The 18,986-nt window shown below is 43.4% G+C and overlaps 1 protein-coding gene and 1 long non-coding RNA gene across 2 annotated transcripts; both read left to right on the top strand.

Annotated features, from left to right (window-relative positions):
• Positions 1-2,552: 2,552 nt before the first annotated feature.
• LOC148770823 (uncharacterized) lies at positions 2,553-4,099 on the top strand. The gene is made up of 2 exons (XR_016031185.1): positions 2,553-3,671; positions 3,883-4,099. It is a non-coding gene; the product is annotated as an uncharacterized LOC148770823 (long non-coding RNA).
• Positions 4,100-7,055: 2,956 nt separating this feature from the next.
• On the top strand, positions 7,056-10,021 carry LOC105960259 (protein FAR-RED IMPAIRED RESPONSE 1-like). Its single transcript, XM_088818060.1, has 3 exons — positions 7,056-7,097; positions 7,354-8,564; positions 8,650-10,021. Exons 1-3 carry the CDS (start codon positions 7,056-7,058, stop codon positions 10,019-10,021), a joined length of 2,625 nt encoding a protein of 874 aa, XP_088674186.1.
• Positions 10,022-18,986: the final 8,965 nt, after the last annotated feature.

The raw sequence follows: 18,986 nt of genomic DNA, 5'->3' as shown, positions 1-18,986 counted from the left end.
TTTTATGTACTGTATTATTAAGGTTAATCTCAGTTTGCACCCTTAAAATATAGCATTTTGGTACTTTGCACCCTTGAAAAAATTAATCGCACTTTGCATCTCGAAATACAATAAATTGTTCATAACAATGCACCATGAATTGAATATTTATAGCTTAATGAGGGTAATTTCGATTTGTATTGGTATTTTATTTCCAGAGTTCAAGATAACAAATTAAACTATTATTTTATTCTGCCTCCAACACAAATTCAAGCATACGAAATTTGTTATTTTCACCATGGAAATAAAAAAACCACTAAAAATTGAAATTACCTTCATTAATATTTAAATACCGCAAATTACGGTCGTCGGCCACCCCCTCTGAGGTAAGGTCAAATTATGAAAAATCTCTATTGTTTGCATAATTACAGTTACCCCTCAACTATGTATTTCTTTACACGTTCATCTTTACGTTGTCAAATTTACATAGGGGTGTTCATCTGGTTGGTAAACTGACCGAAGCGAACCGAACGAAAATTCGGTACATGTCGAACCAGTAATTCGGTTCGATATTAATTTTTTTTTTTACATATATTTTTTATATGAGATATTAGTATTTAAACTAAAAAATATAAAAAATACAAAATACAAAATTTTTAATATTTTTAATAAAATTTTGATAATTCGGTTATTTTACCGAACCGTACAATCAACGGTATGAAAAATTGGTGTACCGAAATTTCGGTACGATTTTATCGAATGAACCCTCTAAATTTATCAACTATAAGGGTTTTTTCGTAAGACAATACTTAGTTTAAGGGGTGGCTGTAATTATGCAAACAAAATGGGTTTTTTTATAATTTGACCTTACCTTATGGGTAGTCGTAATCTGCTCTAATTAAATATTCAATTCAGGGTGCATTCTGAATGATTGATGTTTTGAGGGTGCAAAGTGCTATTAATTTTTCTCAAGGGTTCAAAGTGCTAAAATGCTATATTTCAAGAGTGCAAAATTCGATTAAGCCATAACTCTTTTTATTTATTTATTTACAATTTTCGACCAGCCCAAAGAATGTGACATAAATTAGGCCCAAAAAGAAGCTTCTCGCTTTGGGCTTTGGGCTTTGGGCTTCGGGCTTTGGGCTTTAGGATTTGGGCTTCGGGCTTAGGCCTGTTTTAGCTCCTAACTTGTCATCATATAATAAATTCAACAAGTTTACAATATTCTCTGATCCCAAAAAGAAAAGGAAAAAATAAATTTACAATCTAAATAATAATATTAATTTCATTTACTAAATATTAGGAAATATTATAAACCCGAATTTCGGAATTTGGAACAAAAAGGTTTGTCTCAATATCATAATTTTTCAGATCGGAACTAGCATAAAAAAATTAAAAAAAAAATTTTGGGAAATTATTTTGGAAATAACAATTGGATCGGATATCGAATCTCGTATGGTAATTGAATTATGGTCCAAAAGTAGTTCGAGTAAATAGAAATCACAACTTTCGGGGTTCATAGCAACAAATATCGCTTAAAAATCAAAGTGAAATCGGTAGAATTTGAAAATTTTGTTCCAATTGCCACACACTCAAAAGTACATAAATCAATTGATGGTTTATTCATTGAAATTATTAATTTTTTTTTATTTTTTTTTTATTGAAATTATTATTTTATTCTATACAAATATCATAAATATATGATATTACATAACGCCGTAATCGGTAATACCGTAATTTGAGTTAGTTATCAGAATCTTGATTGCATCACCAACCTGAATTCGTTGCCGATAAATCTGGAACTTCATCACTAATTTTATATTTTAATTTTGGCTAATTAATTTGTATTTGCATTTATATTTAGGCTTGTCCATTAGGCCCGTTTTAACCACCAACAAACTCATTTTCGATTCATAATTTTTCATCAATAAACTATGGCTCCGTATGGGTAGCTCAACTGGTTTCGGAAACAGTAAATCAGTATAAGATCGTAGAATCGACTTCCCTATCAAACTTGTCGTGCTCGTATAATGGGGCCCCGAGGGCCAGAGATTTCGCAATTCGGTACAAATTAATAATTGACGACAATGTCCACATGTCGATGAATCATTGACTAAAAATAGAATCTATTTGTCCCTACGATGATTTATGTGAGCATTTTCCAAAAAATAAAATATTTTTTTTTTAAATTATCCTAAAATAATTTGGAATAATAATAATAATAATAATAATAATAATAATAATAATAATAATAATAATAATAATAATAATAATAATAATAATAATAATAATAATAATAATAATAATAATAATAATAATAATAATAATAATAATAATTGATATGCCTAATTGGGCCAACCCAATGGGCCTACAATTTCTTTACCTACTGGGCTACGAGCCAAATATCGAAGACCAATATCACCGAGGCCCAAACACATTCAAGTAAGGCTTGGGCCCAACAAAGCAAACCAAACCCAATAAACGACATATAAATAGAGGTTTTACTCATTTTATTAAGGTACGTCCTATTATTGAGTAATACTACAAAATGTATATTCTCTGGACTATTCCTATGATCAGCACGTCTGACTTGAGCGTCGGAGGGGTTTCCGCCGGATCAACCCCCGGCTTAGTTCATGTGTTCTATGATCGCAGGTACCTCAGGATCATCAAGTTGTCAAGCTACTGATCCGCTTTGCTCTCCCAGTTCATTTTCTACACTACCCTAGGTGAGCTATATTTTAGCATCATCATTTTGGCGCCGTCTGTGGGAACGATGCAAACCAGATCACGTAGCCAACAAGATCCTCCTGAGGCGTCTGCTCGGAGAGAAAATGACACAGCTAACGACCTCCCACCTCGTGGAGGCTCTGGCTTGCCACCTCCTCCACATCCCATGGATCCGCCTCGCGAGGTTCAGGTGATCCCCCATCGGGACCCACCACTCGCCGATCCACCACTCCCTGCTCCTCGAATGGTTCAAATAACCGAGGATGCGCTTCAACGCATGATAACAGAAGCTTCAACTCGGGCTGCCACTGAATCAGTGGCACCATATATCGCCACGATGGGAGCAGATGCTCCCAACGCGATACCAGCATCTGCTCCACATGTGGAGCCACCTATGGCACCACCGTCATCGACTCCCCAAGGGGGCTTACATCTGCCCCCAAAATATTTCGCTCGCCAAGGGTTATCGACTCCCTGGGGGCTTACATCTGCCCCCAAAATATTTCGCTCGCCAAGGGTTATCGACTCCCTGGGGGCTTATATCGCCCCCAAAATATTTCGTTCGCCAAGGGTTATCGACTCCCTGGGGGCTTACATCGCCCCCAAAATATTTCGTTCGCCAAGGGTTATTGACCCCTTGGGGGCTTACACCTGCCCCCAAAATATTTCGTTCGCCAAGGGTTATCGACTCCCTGGGGGTTCACATCGCCCCCAAAATATTTCGTTCGTCATAGCAGGAGCCAACGCTCCTCCTCGTGAGGCCCCACTGGGTCCTCAACATGATCAATTTCCACCTACTTCTAACGATTCAGATAACCGAAGAAGACCTTCAGCGTATGATCACAGAAGATTCAACTCGTGCTGCCACTGAATCAGTGGCACCATATATCGCCAAGGTTGGGCATCCCACCCCAGATGTTCGTGATCGCCTCATCCTAAATGGGGGGCTATCCCATCCTAAAGTTGGGCATCTCATCTCAAGGGTGGTACATCTACTTACCTTTCAACCCCAAGGGGTTTCACATCCCATCAAGTGTTTCACGTCCCTACTTCAAAAACAGAAAAAAGGGTCAGACGCGCACGCGCGAACCAATGGCACAACCGTGCGCATCCACCTCAGACCATAGGTCTCGAGCACCTCATCCTACAGTGGGCAGTTATCCCCATCCTAAGGTTGGGCACCATCCTAAGTGGATTCACATCCCATCTCAAAGAACGAGGATAATCTCCCTACTCAAAAATAGAACATCCCCAAGGGGGTGCACATCCCATCTCAAGGAACAAGGATAATCTCCCTACTCAAAAAATTGAACATCCCCAAGGGGGTGCACATCCCATCTCAAGGAACGGGGATAATCTCCCTACTCAAAAAATTGAACATCCCCAAGGGGGTGCACATCCCATCTCAAGGAACAAGGATAATCTCCCTACTCAAAAAATTGAACATCCCCAAGGGGGTGAACATCAATCAAAAAAAAAAAAAAAAAAAAAAAAAAGAGAAGAAGAAAAAAGAAGACGAAAAAATAGAAGAAAAAAGAAGAAGAAAACAGAAGATGAAAAAATACAAGAAGAAGAAGATGAAAAAAGAGAAGAAGAAAAAATACAAGAAGAAGAAAATGAAAAAAGAGAAGAAGAAAAAAGAAGAAGATGAAAAAATACAAGAACAAGAAAAAAGAGAGTAAAAGAAGAAGAAAGAAAGAAGAAAGAAGAAGAATTAGAAGAAAAAAGAAAACCAACAAAAAAGAGAAGAAGAAGACAAAAGAAGAAAGAAAAAGAAGCAAAAAAAAAAAGAAAGAAAAGGACAAAAGACAAGAAAAAACGCGCGCGTCACCGCGCTCCACCCAAGGGAGCCTCGGTCCGCGCGCGCGCGGGAAAAAAAAAAAAAAAAAAAAAAGGCAACAGACGCGAGTGCACAGCACGCGCGCGTGGAGACGACGCGCCTGACGTGCGCGCGTGCACAGCACGCGCGGGTCAAAAAAAAAAGAAAAAAAAGAGGCGCGCGTGCACAGCACGCGCGCGTGGCTAACACGCGCCCGACGCGCGCGCGTGCACAGCACGCGCGCGTCAGAAAAAAAAAAAAAAAAAAAAAAAGGAAAAGTACCTCACACGCGCGCGCGCCTTCCCATGCACGCGCGCGCGCCTCCCAAGTCCTCCTTGGAGCGCGCTCCCATCTAATTGGACTCAACTTTCACCGCCCTCCACCAAATTGCGCGTAGATTTTGACTCGCTTCACCAAATCGCACGAGAATTTCAACGCGCTCCACCAAATTCCGCGAGCTCTTTAACGCACCTACCAAATTGCGTTCGCTATCAAATAAAAAAATAATAATATTTCTCCACGCCATGCCAACAATTAACGCAAGACTACAACACCGATCTACTCTCAATACGATCCGGTATCCCTTTCGACTTGGCTCCCACACCGTCTCGAGAGTGGGGGGCTTGCGAGACAACTCCCACGAGGAGCCAACTCGCTCGGAACCACAACCCGTAGCGAGACAACTCCCACGAGGAGATAACTCGCTCCGTCCTACAACCCGCAGCGAGACAACTCCCACGAGGAGATAACTCGCTCCGTCCTACAACCCGCAACGAGACAACTCCCACGAGGAGTCAACTCCCTCGGGTCTACGAACCCACAGCGAGATAACTCCTACAAGGAGACCACTCGCTCCATCCTATGACCCGCAGCGAGATTACTCCCACGAGGAGCCAACTCGCTCGGTACTACGACCGGCAGCAAGACAACTCCCACGAGGAGATAACTTGCTCAGTCATATAACCCGTTGCGAGGCAACTCCCGCGAGGAGTCAACTCCCTCGGATCCACGAACCCATAGCGAGATAACTCCTACGAGGAGACCAGTCGCTCCATCCTACGACCCGCAGCGAGGAAACTCCCACGAGGAGCCAACTCGCTCGGTCCTACGAACCCACAGCGAGATAACTCCTACGAGGAGACCACTCGCTCCATCCTATGACCCGCAGCAAGATTACTCCCACGAGGAGCCAACTCGCTCGGTACTACAACTTACAGCGAGATAACTCCCACGAGGAGACAACCCGCTCGGTACCCCAACCCGTAGCGGGACAACTCCCACGAGGAGCTAACTCGCTCGATACTACAAATCCGTTGCAAGGCAACTCCCACGTGCAACCACCTCGCTCGATAATAAGACTCGCTGCGAAACAACTCCCACGAGGAGACAACTCGCTCAGAGCAACCTCAATCCACACACGCCTAAATCGCGCATCATCCAATGCTCCTACAACTTCGCTCAAGACCACTCCCACGAGGAACCAACTCCCTCGGGTCTACGAAACCATAGCGAGATAACTCCCACGAGGAGACTACTCGCTCCGTTCTATATCCCGTTGTGGGACAACTCCCACGAGGAGCTAACCCTCTCTGGTCTCAAAACCACAACGAGATAATCCCCACGAGGAGACCATTCGCTCCGTCCTATAGCCCGTTGTGGGACAACTCCCACGAGGAGCTAACCCTCTCTAATCTCAAAACTAAAGCGAGATAACTCCCACGAGGAGTCCACTCGCTCAATCCTACAACCCGTTGCGAGGCAACTCCCATGAGGAGACAACTCGCCCGAAATTCAATATATAATCGCAAGCTCAAGATAGCACGATTACGACCCTAGAAACACTTAGAAATATTATGGGAATCTACATAGCCTGGCCAGCTTGATTACTCAAATTTATCTACTTGTTTTCGATGGGTCCTTCATTAAAACGTGGCCACGGTCCAAACATACTTACGACCCACGAGGTCTAACAAAGGGCACGATCCCCATATAAAAATCTTGAGAGCCTGATCCCCTCCTCAAGTACATCACGCAGAAGGCTATATGTAAACACATACAAGCAACGCGTCAAAACATTGAAAATGTCGAAAAATAACAACTCCCACGAGGAGAATACTAGCTCCGTGCTACTACATTATCGTGAGACAACTTCCACGAAAACGTAACTCGATCAACTCGATTACCCCAGAGACAACTCCCACGAGGAGATTACTTGATCCGTGCTACTACATTATCGCGAGACAACTCCCACGAGGAGATAACTCGATCAACACTATTACCCCGCGACAAAAGTACATAAATCAATTGATGGTTTATTCATTGAAATTATTAATTCTTTTTTATTTATTTTTTATTGAAATTATTATTTTATTCTATACAAATATCATAAATATAGGGATTTGCTTTTTACCGTTTGAAAAAGGCTATTTACCGTTCAAAAAAACTCTCTCTCTCTCTCTCTAAAAAAAATTGCTCTCAAGACGATTTCTTCACAAATCATTCTTATTGGTGTGATATACGAACATAAATGAGTTCATCGGATGAAGATCGGGATAGCGAACACAGCGAGGTAAAAATTCCGTGTTTTCGATCGAAAAAAATGGGCTAAAAATTCAAAAGCCCAACTTGGGCGCCCGGCAGTGCAGTGCACGCCCATGTTGGGCGTGCAGTTGGCTGTTACACGCCCATTATGGGCGTTTGTAGGCCAACTGCACGCCCAACATGGGCGTGCACTGCACTGCCGGGCGCCCAAGTTGGGCTTTTGGGTTTTAAACCCTTTTTTTTTTTTTTTTTTTTTTAAATCAATTTTTTTACATTTTTTTCAGGACGATACGTCTACATTTGAAGTTGATCATACCGATTATTTTACCACTACTCAGTTGTTTGATTCGAAGGATGAGGTAGTGGTTTGGGTGAGGTTCGTTGCAAGAGGTCTTTTTGTGAAAATAGTAAAAAGAAGCAGTCCTAAAAAAAAGATTTTTTTGACTTGTGACCTATTCGGGGAAAAACGAGAATGTCCATCAACTAATCCAGAAGCGCGCCCGAGAAGGACCGGTAGCAAAAAGATAGGCTGTGGTTTTTATATTGTCGGAGAGCTACGATGGGATGATAAATGGGAGGTCAGAGTAATATACGGGAAGCATAATCATGTTCCGATATACAAGTCCGGGCATGGGATGAGTGCATTGTCTCAGGAGGAGGCGAAGATCATTAGTGATCTGTCACAAAGTCATGTCCCGCCCAAGAAGATTTTGGCTAACTTGAGACAAAATGGTTTGGGCCTCGATGCTTATTCAAAACAAATATACAATCAGAAGGCGAAATTGAAAAGACTATCTAGGGGTGACCGTACAGTGATGCAACATTTGATTGGGTTGCTTGAGGAGCATAACTATTACAAGTGGTTCCGTACTGATGAAACTACACATGCAGTTACTGATTTGATGTGGGCTCACCCTCAATCTGTGGAATTGTTAAGTAAGTTTCCGTACGTATTACTACTTGACAGTACTTACAAAACAAATCAGTACAAATTGCCTTTGTTGGAGATTGTTGGTGTTACTCCTGTCGGGAAAAATTTTACTGTTGCAGTCGCATTTTTGCGCCATGAAAATGAAGACCATTACACATGGGTGTTGCAAAAGCTGAAGAGACTTTTCCCCCCTCAGACTCTACCTAGTGCCATCGTGACGGATCGAGAGTTAGGGCTCATAAAGGCGCTAGAGAATGTATTTCCGACCGTACCTCATCTCTTATGTCTTTGGCACATTAACATGAATGTGGGGCGTCGTGCTTCAAGATGTCTCGGCAATAGTAGGCGTCGCGGCACGGCTTTTGTAGTTGGCGTGTGGCAAACTTTGGTAAAATCAGTGTCTGAAGAAGATTTCGCCAGGAATTACACAGCTTTGACGGACGAGTACGCGAATTATCCAGATTTGATTGAGTATCTCCAATACACTTGGCTCGTATACAAAGAGAAATTTGTAAAAGCATGGACGGATCTAATTTTCCATTTGGGTAATACATCGACAAGCAGGTATTTATTTATAAGTGGTTAAATACATATACTTAACTTACTGTCATGTAGTTTATTGAAACATAGCATATTCTAAACATATTAGGGTGGAGAGCAACCATAGAGCATTGAAGAGATGGTTGGAATCGTCCACGGGTGGCTTCGACACATTTTGGGCACAATATCACTCAATGATGAAAGATCAATTTAACGAGATACTAGCCGATTTTGCAAAATCAAAGAGGATTCGGGCCCAGACGATCAACGTGCCCGTATTTAAAATATTGTCCAGTGGAATTGTAACACATAATGCTCTTCAGATGTTGGACGATGAGAAGGATGAAGACATAGACGGTTGCGTCTGTTATATGAGGAAATGTCTTGGACTCCCATGCAGACATGAAATTCGTGCAAAGATGAATGCACGACGTGGTGTGTTTTATGCAGAGGATGTCCACATTTTTTGGAGGACATTTATTTCGGGATTCGGGGATTCCCTAGATGAAAGTGTTGGTTCTGTTCCCGACCACAGGTCACAGGCTATTGGCAGGCTAGAAGGGTTAATGAATGATTTGCGTGAGCGGTCAGAAATTGAGATCACGGACGTGACAGATGCCATTTTTGAACGAATGCATCCCGGGGCCATGGAAATGAATGCGCCACAAGTACTAGACTGCCCGAGAGGTAGACCGCGGACGAACTCTACACAGAGGGATTGGTCAGGGCATGAGTTTCCATTATTTCCGGGAGAAGGTGAAGAGTCTGGACGAGGGCGAGGACGAGGACGAGGACGATCACGAGGCAACAGAGGGCGTGGTTCATCTTCTGAGAGATCTAGCCGTGGTCGCGCTCGTTCATCGACCGTGAGTGGACCCGCAATAGGTCAAATTCCCCGACCCCCTTGGATGCGACAACTTCATTTCTGCCTTGTTCCGGAGGTTGTGACGTGGACGGACGTTGAAGGGGATGGTAATTGTGGTTATCGAAGCGTCGCGTGTGCAGTGAAGAACCACGAGGATGATTGGATGGATGTTAGAATGGATGTTTATAACTGTATTAAAACACACGAAGAGTTCTTCAAGGATTATTTCGGTGGTGGTAATTTAGTGTATCGGGTATTGGCGAGTGTCGCTTATTGGGACAACGCCCCAGCACCCTATGAGAAGTGGATGACTATCACGGACGTGGGCGTGGTTGTGGCAACATATTACAACGCGTTGGTCTTGTCGGCTAGCAGCTTGGGCAATCAGACTTATTTACCACTTTGGGCTCCCGAAGGTGTTTCACAGTTATCTTACGAGATGACTATACTATTTCTTGAATCAGGAAGCCACTTTGTGTATGTGAAGATGAATGACAATTGTCCGCTTCCTCCGTTTGATAGACAGTGGGCGAGGTATAGCAACAATAGTGTTGCATATCTACCAGAGGCGTTGCGGAGTCGACGTGAAATGTGGGATATTCTTAATAGTGTTTGATTTAGTTTTGTTTATTTTGTTGGAATGAATGTGTTACTATTGACATTGTATGTTATTATTATTATTATGTTATGATGTTATAATAATAATAATAATAATTAACCTAATAATAATAATAATAATAATAATTAAAAAACGAAAATCAGGTCCTGAACACTAATAAACGGAATTCAGGTTATGATTACAACATATTTTATTAAACATAAATTTAGCTTAAAAAAAGAAAATCAGGTCCTGAACACTAATAAACGGAAATCAGGTTATGGTTACAACATATTTTATTAAACATAAATTTAGCTTAAAAAACGAAAATCAGGTCCTGAACACCTAAGTATCCCTCGTCCTACGTCTGCGGTGAGAATGTCGCCCTTGTGAGGGTCCTGCATCCCGACCATCGGCATCATCACGGTCCAACTGAAGATACTCAGCGAATGGGGCGCACATGTCCTGGATCGTCCTGAAGAAGTCATCGGGGATACGCCGATATCCTGGAATAGTAGAAGGAGGCAAGTTATCGTAGAAGTACGGATGCAACACTCGGGTGAGGTCATATATAGCCGGAACTGCAGATGGATCCGCTCTCTCAACCGGCTCGGTACTAGGATCTACACGGACGTGGGTGTGGTCTAGATACCACGGCAAATACTCCGGATCCGACTCCCAAGCTGGACGCGCCTTCCGACCATAGTAATCTCGACTAAGCATGTGCGTGTGGGGGATACTCCACATCTGATCGCCGGGCTCATAGTTAACCTTGTAAGATGCTATTTTTCTCTCCCTCTTAGCACCTTTTAGCGGACGAATTGGGTCCGCCGGTTTAATCTGCCGAAACCCGAACTGACGCAAAACTCTATCGGGCATATAAGGCTCAACGGTATCCATCCATCGAATAGTCCCGTGATGAACCGTCTTTCCAACTTCAGATGCCACTTCCAATCCAAATGGCGTCCAATTCACCTACATTCATTTAATAATACACATATATTAATAAGCATAATTAATATAAAATGATGTATCGAATCGAGACGTCTACGATTATATAATACACATAGATACTTACATCTGACGGACGCATCGAATCGAGACGTCTACGATAATCTACAAGTATATCCTCGTCCTTAGGAATATGATGTATCACCTGCCACCGTTTACACCACGGCTCTCCCGTAACATGTGCGTTAACCATCGGAGGCCGGAAACACGGAAAATACTCATATATCCAACACTACAATACGGGAAATAATAATACGGCATAATTAATAAAATATGCAACAACAACAACAACAGCACCAACAGCAACAACAACAACAACAACAACAACAACAGCACCAACAGCAACAACAGCACCAACAGCAACAACAACAACAACAACAGCAACAACAACAACAACAACAACAACAACAACAACAACAACAGCAACAACAACAACAACAGCAACAACAACAACAACAGCACCAACAACAACAACAACAACAACAACAACAACAACAACAACAACAACAACAACAACAACAACAACAACAACAACAACAACAACAACAACAACAACAACAACAACAACAACAACAACAACAACAACAACAACAACAACAACAACAACAACAACAACAACAACAACAACAACAACAACAACAACAACAATAATAATAATAATAATAATAATAATAATAATAATAATAATAATAATAATAAAAATAATACCTCTAATAGTGTCAGACATCCAGCAATCTGCGCCGCCTCAGCTCGCGTAGCCATGCCCAACTGTCGGTACAGATAGGCCAATGTAGCCGAACCCCAAGAATACTCGCGAATCAGATTGATTTCCTCTAACAGTGGGAAAAAATCTGCTCTGACCTTCGATCCACTCTTATCCACGAACAACAACTTTCCGAGCAAGTATGCAATATATGCTCGTACTCGATACGCGGAAAGAAAGGTAGAATTGTCGCCATATTTCACCTCCAAATCATCTAACCGGGGTCCGCCACCATACCACCAATGCTCCATAAGTGCGGGGTCGACTCCGAAAGCTCTCGCACCAAGCTGGATCGCGTCGGCCTTATCCATCCAGACGTTAGGGCGAGTTCCACTAACTCGCAAACCCATGATGAAATGCACGTCGTGCAGGGTAATTGTCATCTCACCGAATGGCATGTGAAAACTGTTGGTGTCCGGCTGCCACCTCTCAATAAAAGCCTCTATTAATGGGTTATTGTGCTGAGGCAGCGAACAATCACGCAAGTGATACAAGCCGGTACTCTCAAGTAGTGAGACACAATCATCGTCGTCGGGGCCCGGCCAAGTACACTTCGCGTGCGACCGTAATTTAACCATATGTCGTCCCTGTTCAAGATATATTCATATATAAGTATACCACAAACAAGTGTAAATATTATAAACAAAATTTATTAATATTAATAAGTATTACCTTTCCCTCCCAAATGTCGTAGGCAATATGTGCTCCAAAACTTGGAATCAAGTGAGCGTATTTAGGTCCACCGGGTGTCTCACCGGTCAACATCCAAGGTCGAGAAGGAAGAAGTTTTTTTCTCGGAGCGGTGCGGGACCTCGAGGCAGGATTAGAACCACCGAAAGTACCACCCATCGGGACAGGAGGCGGAGTCGGAGTCGGAACATCCTCGTAATCGTCATCGGATGGAAAATCCGGCACCGGAAACTGATACTTCTGCTGAAAGCGTAGTTGTGGATCGTACTCGTACTCCTGCGGCTGCATATATGCATCCATGGGTGCATCCATCTCCTGCTCGGCCTCTGTCTCTGTCTCCTCCTGAATCATCGTACGTGGGGGTACAAAAGCACCAGTGCGTTCCCCACGACGTTTAGAACTAGTCACATTTCTATTATGTGTCCTTCCCTCCCGTTCCGCAGTAGTCTCCACCACCGGATCTGCAGGAGGACGAATCAGGGGTCCTTTCCCTTTCCCTTTTCCGAGTCCGAATTTTTTCGCCCAATTAGACATCCTGTAAACATAAAATTATATTAAATTTACTAACTTATTTTAATTCAGAAAAAAAATATTTCTTTTAAATAAAAAAAAAAAAAAAAAAATATATATATATATATTTAAATCGAACGCCCGGTTTGGGCGTTTCCCGGCCGAACCGACGCCTGGACCGGGCGCCGGTTCGCCCGGGAAACGCCCAAACCGGGCGTTGAAACACTCATTTCACGCCCAAACCGGGCGCTGGCAGCATGAACGGACGCCCACTTTGGGCGTCGGTTCATGCAGCCAGCGCCCGGTTTGGGCGTTTGGCTCTAACATCCGAAAAATTCAAAAGCCCTACAAATCGATTTGTAGGGCTTTTAAACATGAAATTGGTTGCAAAATCGAGTTACCCATTGCATATAACACATGTAGGTGTTGAAATTACCTGAAAAAATCGAAGCCCAAGCTCGATTTTGGTTGATTTCGAAATTTTTCGAAAAAAAAAAAAATTTCTGAAATTTTTGGAATGGGGGGTAATTGGAGAGAATTTCGAATTTTAGGGGTTTTAGAGAGATAAACTGTTTTTTACTTTGAACGGTAAATAGCACTTATTAGCCCGTAAAGAGCATTTTCTTAAATATATGATATTACATAACGCCGTAATCGGTAATACCGTAATTTGAGTTAGTTATCAGAATCTTGATTGCATCACCAACCTGAATTCGTTGCCGATAAATCTGGAACTTCATCACTAATTTTATATTTTAATTTTGGCTAATTAATTTGTATTTGCATTTATATGTAGGCTTGTCCATTAGGCCCGTTTTAACCACCAACAAACTCATTTTCGACTCATAATTTTTCATCAATAAACTATGGCTCCGTATGGGTAGCTCAACTGGTTTCGGAAACAGTAAATCAGTATAAGATCGTAGAATCGACTTCCCTATCAAACTTGCCGGGCTCGTATAATGGGGCCCCCAGGGCCAGAGATTTCGCAATTCGGTACAAATTAATAATTGACGACAATGTCCACATGTCGATGAATCATTGACTAAAAATAGAATCTATTTGTCCCTACGATGATTTATGTGAGCATTTTCCAAAAAATAATTTTTTATTTTTTTTTTAAATTATCCTAAAATAATTTGGAATAATAATAATAATAATAATAATTAACATTTAGCAGGCTGGCGTATTATTTTCCGCCCACCACCTTATACTTGATTTTTTGGTCAAAATTAAGAAAAATGAAAAACAACAAAAGTAAAGAGAGAATTTCAATTTTGCATTGACTGGAAATTGTAAATTAAAGCATTTATCTTCGCCTTCTAGAAGATTGCAAATATTTAAATTCCACCAATCTATCGAAATTAATGTAGACCATTAATATCTTCTAGAAGGACAGTAAGTATAAGGAAAAAAAATATATATATTATATTCTTTAAAAAAAAAAAAAAAAATTGTCATTAAGAATAATTAATTATCCACTAATTATGACGTACTCTGTATATTCATGACATGATTGAGATTTAATTCAAAATTTGCTGATTCGAGCACATACGTTAGCCAATATAGTAGAATCTTGATAAATTAGTGATGATGGTAAAATATAGCTCACCTGGGGTAGTGTAGAAAATGAGCTGGGAGAGCAAAGCAGATCAGTAGCTTGACAACTTGATGATCCTGAGGTACCTGCGATCATAGAACACGTGAGCTAAGCCGGGGGTTGATCCGGCGGAAACCCCTCCGACGCTCAAGTCAGACATGCTGATCATAGAAATAGTCCAGAGAATACGTATTGTAGTATTGCTCAGTTAATAGGACGTACCTTAATAAAATGAGGAAAACCTCTATTTATATGTCGTTTATTGGGTTGGGTTTGCTTTGTTGGGCCCAAGCCTTACTTGAAGGTGTTTGGGCCTCGGTGATATTAGTCTTCGATATTGGACTCGTAGCCCAGTAGGTAAAGAAATTGTAGGCCCATTGGGTTGGCCCAATTAGGCATATCATTAAGCCCCCCACTCTCGAGTCGATGTGGGGGCCATGTTGTGATGGGTCTCAAATCGTGTCGAGAGTAAAAATTGGAGAAGTCGATCATTGGCGTATGGCCTAATGGTATGCGAAAACGCGTTGGAGCGTGTGTCGGAGGGGTGTGAATGCGCGTTGGCGCATAGCGCGACAAAGTTGCCGCAATATAAATTAATCGAGTCGTCGGTTTTGTCCCGCGACGATGTAGTAGCGATTTATCTCCTCGTGGGAGCTATCTTGTCGCGGGGTAATAGTGTTGATCGAGTTATCTCCTCGTGGGAGTTGTCTCGCGATAATGTAGTAGCACGGATCAAGTAATCTCCTCGTGGGAGTTGTCTCTGGGGTAATCGAGTTGATCGAGTTACGTCTTCGTGGAAGTTGTCTCACGATAATGTAGTAGCACGGAGCTAGTATTCTCCTCGTGGGAGTTGTTATTTTTCGACATTTTCAATGTTTTGACGCGTTGCTTGTATGTGTTTACATATAGCTTTCTGCGTGATGTACTTGATGAGGGGATCAGGCTCTCAAGATTTTTTTTTATATGGGGGTCGTGCCCCTTGTTAGACCTCGTGGGTCTTAAGTATGTTTGGACCGTGGCCACGTTTTAATGAATGACCCATCGAAAACAAGTAGATAAATTTGAGTAATCAAGCTGGCCAGGCTATATAGATTCTCATAATATCTCTAAGTGCTTCTAGGATTGTAATCGTGCTAACTTGAGCTTGCGATTATATGGTGAATTTCGGGCGAGTTGTCTCCTCATGGGAGTTGTCTTGAGCGAAGTTGTAGGAGCATTGGATGATGCGCGATTTAGGTGCGTGTGGATTGAGGTTGCTCTGAGCGAGTTGTCTCCTCGTGGGAGTTGTTTCGCAGCGAGTCTTATTATCGAGCGAGGTGGTTGCACGTGGGAGTTGCCTTGCAACGGATTTGTAATATCGAGCGAGTTAGCTCCTCGTGGGAGTTGTCCCGCTGCGGGTTGGGATACCGAGCGAGTTGTCTCCTCGTGGGAGTTATCTCGCTGTAGGTTGTAGTACTGAGCGAGTTGGCTCCTCGTGGGAGTAATCTCGCTGCGGATCATAGGATGGAGCGAGTGGTCTCCTCGTAGGAGTTATCTCGCTGTGGGTTCGTAGGACCGAGCGAGTTGGCTCCTCGTGGGAGTTTCCTCGCTGCGGATCGTAGGATGGAGCGAGTGGTCTCCTCGTAGGAGTTGTCTCGCTGTAGTTTTGAGACTAGAGGGGGTTAGCTCCTCGTGGGAGTTGTCCCACAACGGGCTATAGGACGGAGCGAATGGTCTCCTCGTGGGAGTTATCTCGCTATGGTTTCGTAGACCCGAGGGAGTTGGCTCCTCGTGGGAGTTGTCTCGCTGCGGGTTGTAGGACGGAGCGAGTTATCTCCTCGTGGGAGTTGTCTCGCTACGGGTTGTAGTTCCGAGCGAGTTGGCTCCTCGTGGGAGTTGTCTCGCAACGAGTGTGAAGGGCCGAGCGAGTTTGCTCCTCGTGGGAGTTATCTCGCTCTGGCGTTGAGACCCGAGGGAGTTGGCTCCTCGTGGGAGTTGCCTCGCAACGGGTTATAGGACAGAGCGAATGGTCTCCTCGTGGGAGTTATCTCGCTATGGTTTCGTAGACCCGAGGGAGTTGGCTCCTCGTGGGAGTTGTCTCGCTGCGGGTTGTAGGACGGAGCGAGTTATCTCCTCGTGGGAGTTGTCTCGCTTTGGTGTTGAGACCCGAGGAAGTTGGCTCCTCGTGGGAGTTACCTCGCAACGGGTGGTAGTACTGAGCGAGTTGGCTCCTCGTGGGAGTTGTCTCGCAAGCCCCCCACTCTCGAGACGATGTGGGAGCCAAGTCGAAAGGGGTACCGGATCGTATTGAGAGTAGATCGGTGATGTAGTCTTGCGTTAATCGTTGGCATGGCGTGGAGAAATAATATTTTTTTTTATTTTCCATTTGATAGCGAACGCAATTTGGTAGGTGCGTTAAAGAGCTCGCGCAATTTGGTGGAACGCGTTGAAATTCTCGTGCGATTTGATAAAGCGAGTCAAAATCTACGCGCAATTTGGTGGAGGGCGGTGAAAGTTGTGCCCAATTATATGGGAGCGCGCGCTCCAAGGAAGCCTAGGGAGGCGCGCGCGCGTGCATGGGAAGGCGCGCGCGCGTGCGAGGTACCTTTCTCTTTTTTTTTTTTTTTTTTTTTTTTTTTTTTTTTTTTTTTTTTTTTCTCTTCTGACGCGCGCGTGCAGTGCACGCGCGCGCGTCAGGCGCGTGTATGCCACGCGCGCGTGCTGTGCACGCGCGCTTCCTTTTTTTTTTTTTTTTTTTTTTTTTTTTTTTTTTTTTTTTTTTTTTTTTTTTGGCTGGCGCGCGTGCTGTGCACGCGCGCGCGTCTTGCGCGTGTATGCCACGCGCGCGTGCTGTGCACGCGCGCCTCTTTTCTTTTTTTTTTTTTTTTTTTTTTTTTTTTTTACCGCGCGTTCGCGCGGACCGATGCACCCTTGGGCGGAGCGCGCTGACGCGCGCGTTTTTCTTATCTTTTTGTCCTTTTCTTTCTTTTGTCTTTTTTTGCTTCTTTTTCTTTCTTCTTTTGTCTTCTACTCTTTTTTGTTGTTTTTTTCTCTTTTCTTCTAATTCTCATCTTCTTTTTCTCTCTTTTTCCTATTTTCTTCTTCCTTCTTCTTTTTTCTTTCTTTCTTCTTCTAATTCTTCTTCTTTTACTCTCTTTTTTCTTCTTCTTGTTCTTGTATTTTTTTATCTTCTTCTGCGGTCTCGCATGCGCGATTTTACCCCCCCTTTTTTTTTTTATTTGGCTATATTCACCCCCTTGGGGATGTTCTATTTTTTGAGTAGGGAGATTATCCTCGTTCCTTGAGATGGGATATGCACCCCCTTGGGGATGTTCTATTTTTTGAGTAGGGAGATTATCCTCGTTCCTTGAGATGGGATGTGCACCCCCTTGGGGATGTTCTATTTTTTGAGTAGGGAGATTATCCTCGTTCCTTGAGATGGGATGTGCACCCCCTTGGGGATGTTCTATTTTTTGAGTAGGGAGATTATCCTCGTTCCTTGAGATGAGATGTGCACCCCCTTGGGGATGAAAGGTAAGGGTCATGCCCAACCTTAGGATGGAGATAACTGCCCACTGTAGGATAAGGCGCTCGAGACCTATGGTCTGAGGTGGATGCGCACGGTTGTGCCATTGGTTCGCGCGTGCGCGTCAGCCCTTTTTTTTTTCTGTTTTTGAAGTAGGGATGTGAAACACTTGATGGGATGTGAAACCCCTTGGGGTTGAAAGGTAAGTGGATGTACCACCCTTGAGATGAGATGCCCAACTTTAGGATGAGATAGCCCCCCATTTAGGATGAGGCGATCACGAACCATTGGGGTGAGAAGCCCAACCTTGGCGATATATGGTGCCACTGATTCAGTGGCAGCACGAGTTGAATCTTCCGTGATCATACGCTGAAGGTCTTCTTCGGTTATCTGAACCGTTCGAGAAGTAAGTAGAAATTGATCATGTTGAGGACCCAGTGGGGCCTCACGAGGAGGAGCGTTGGCTCCTGCTATGACGATGTATGGTGCCACTGCTTCAGTGGTAGCACAAGTTGAAGCTTCCGCGATTATACGCAGAAGGTCCTTATCGGTTATCTGAACCGTTAGAGGAGCAAGTAGAAGTTGATCTTGTTGAAGGTTCGGCGATCATATGCTGAAGGTCCTCTTCGGTTATCTGAACCGTTCGAGGGGGGCGGGAGTAGACCCCCAGAGAGTCGATGACCCATGGCGAATGAAATGTTTTGGGGGCACTGTGAACCCCAGGGAGTCGATAACCCTTGGCGAACAAAATATTTTGGGGGCAGATGTAAGCCCCCAGGGAGTCGATAACCCTTGGCGAGCGAAATATTTTGGGGGCAGATGTAAGCCCCCAGGGAGTCGATAACCCTTGGCGAGCGAAATGTTTTGGGGGCAGATGCGAGCCCCCAGGGAGTCGATAACCCTT

Source organism: Erythranthe guttata, chromosome 5 (assembly GCF_056151865.1).
Source record: "Erythranthe guttata isolate IM_541 chromosome 5, IM_541, whole genome shotgun sequence".
NCBI lineage: Eukaryota > Viridiplantae > Streptophyta > Magnoliopsida > Lamiales > Phrymaceae > Erythranthe > Erythranthe guttata.
This window is presented reverse-complemented; position numbering and strand designations above follow the sequence as displayed.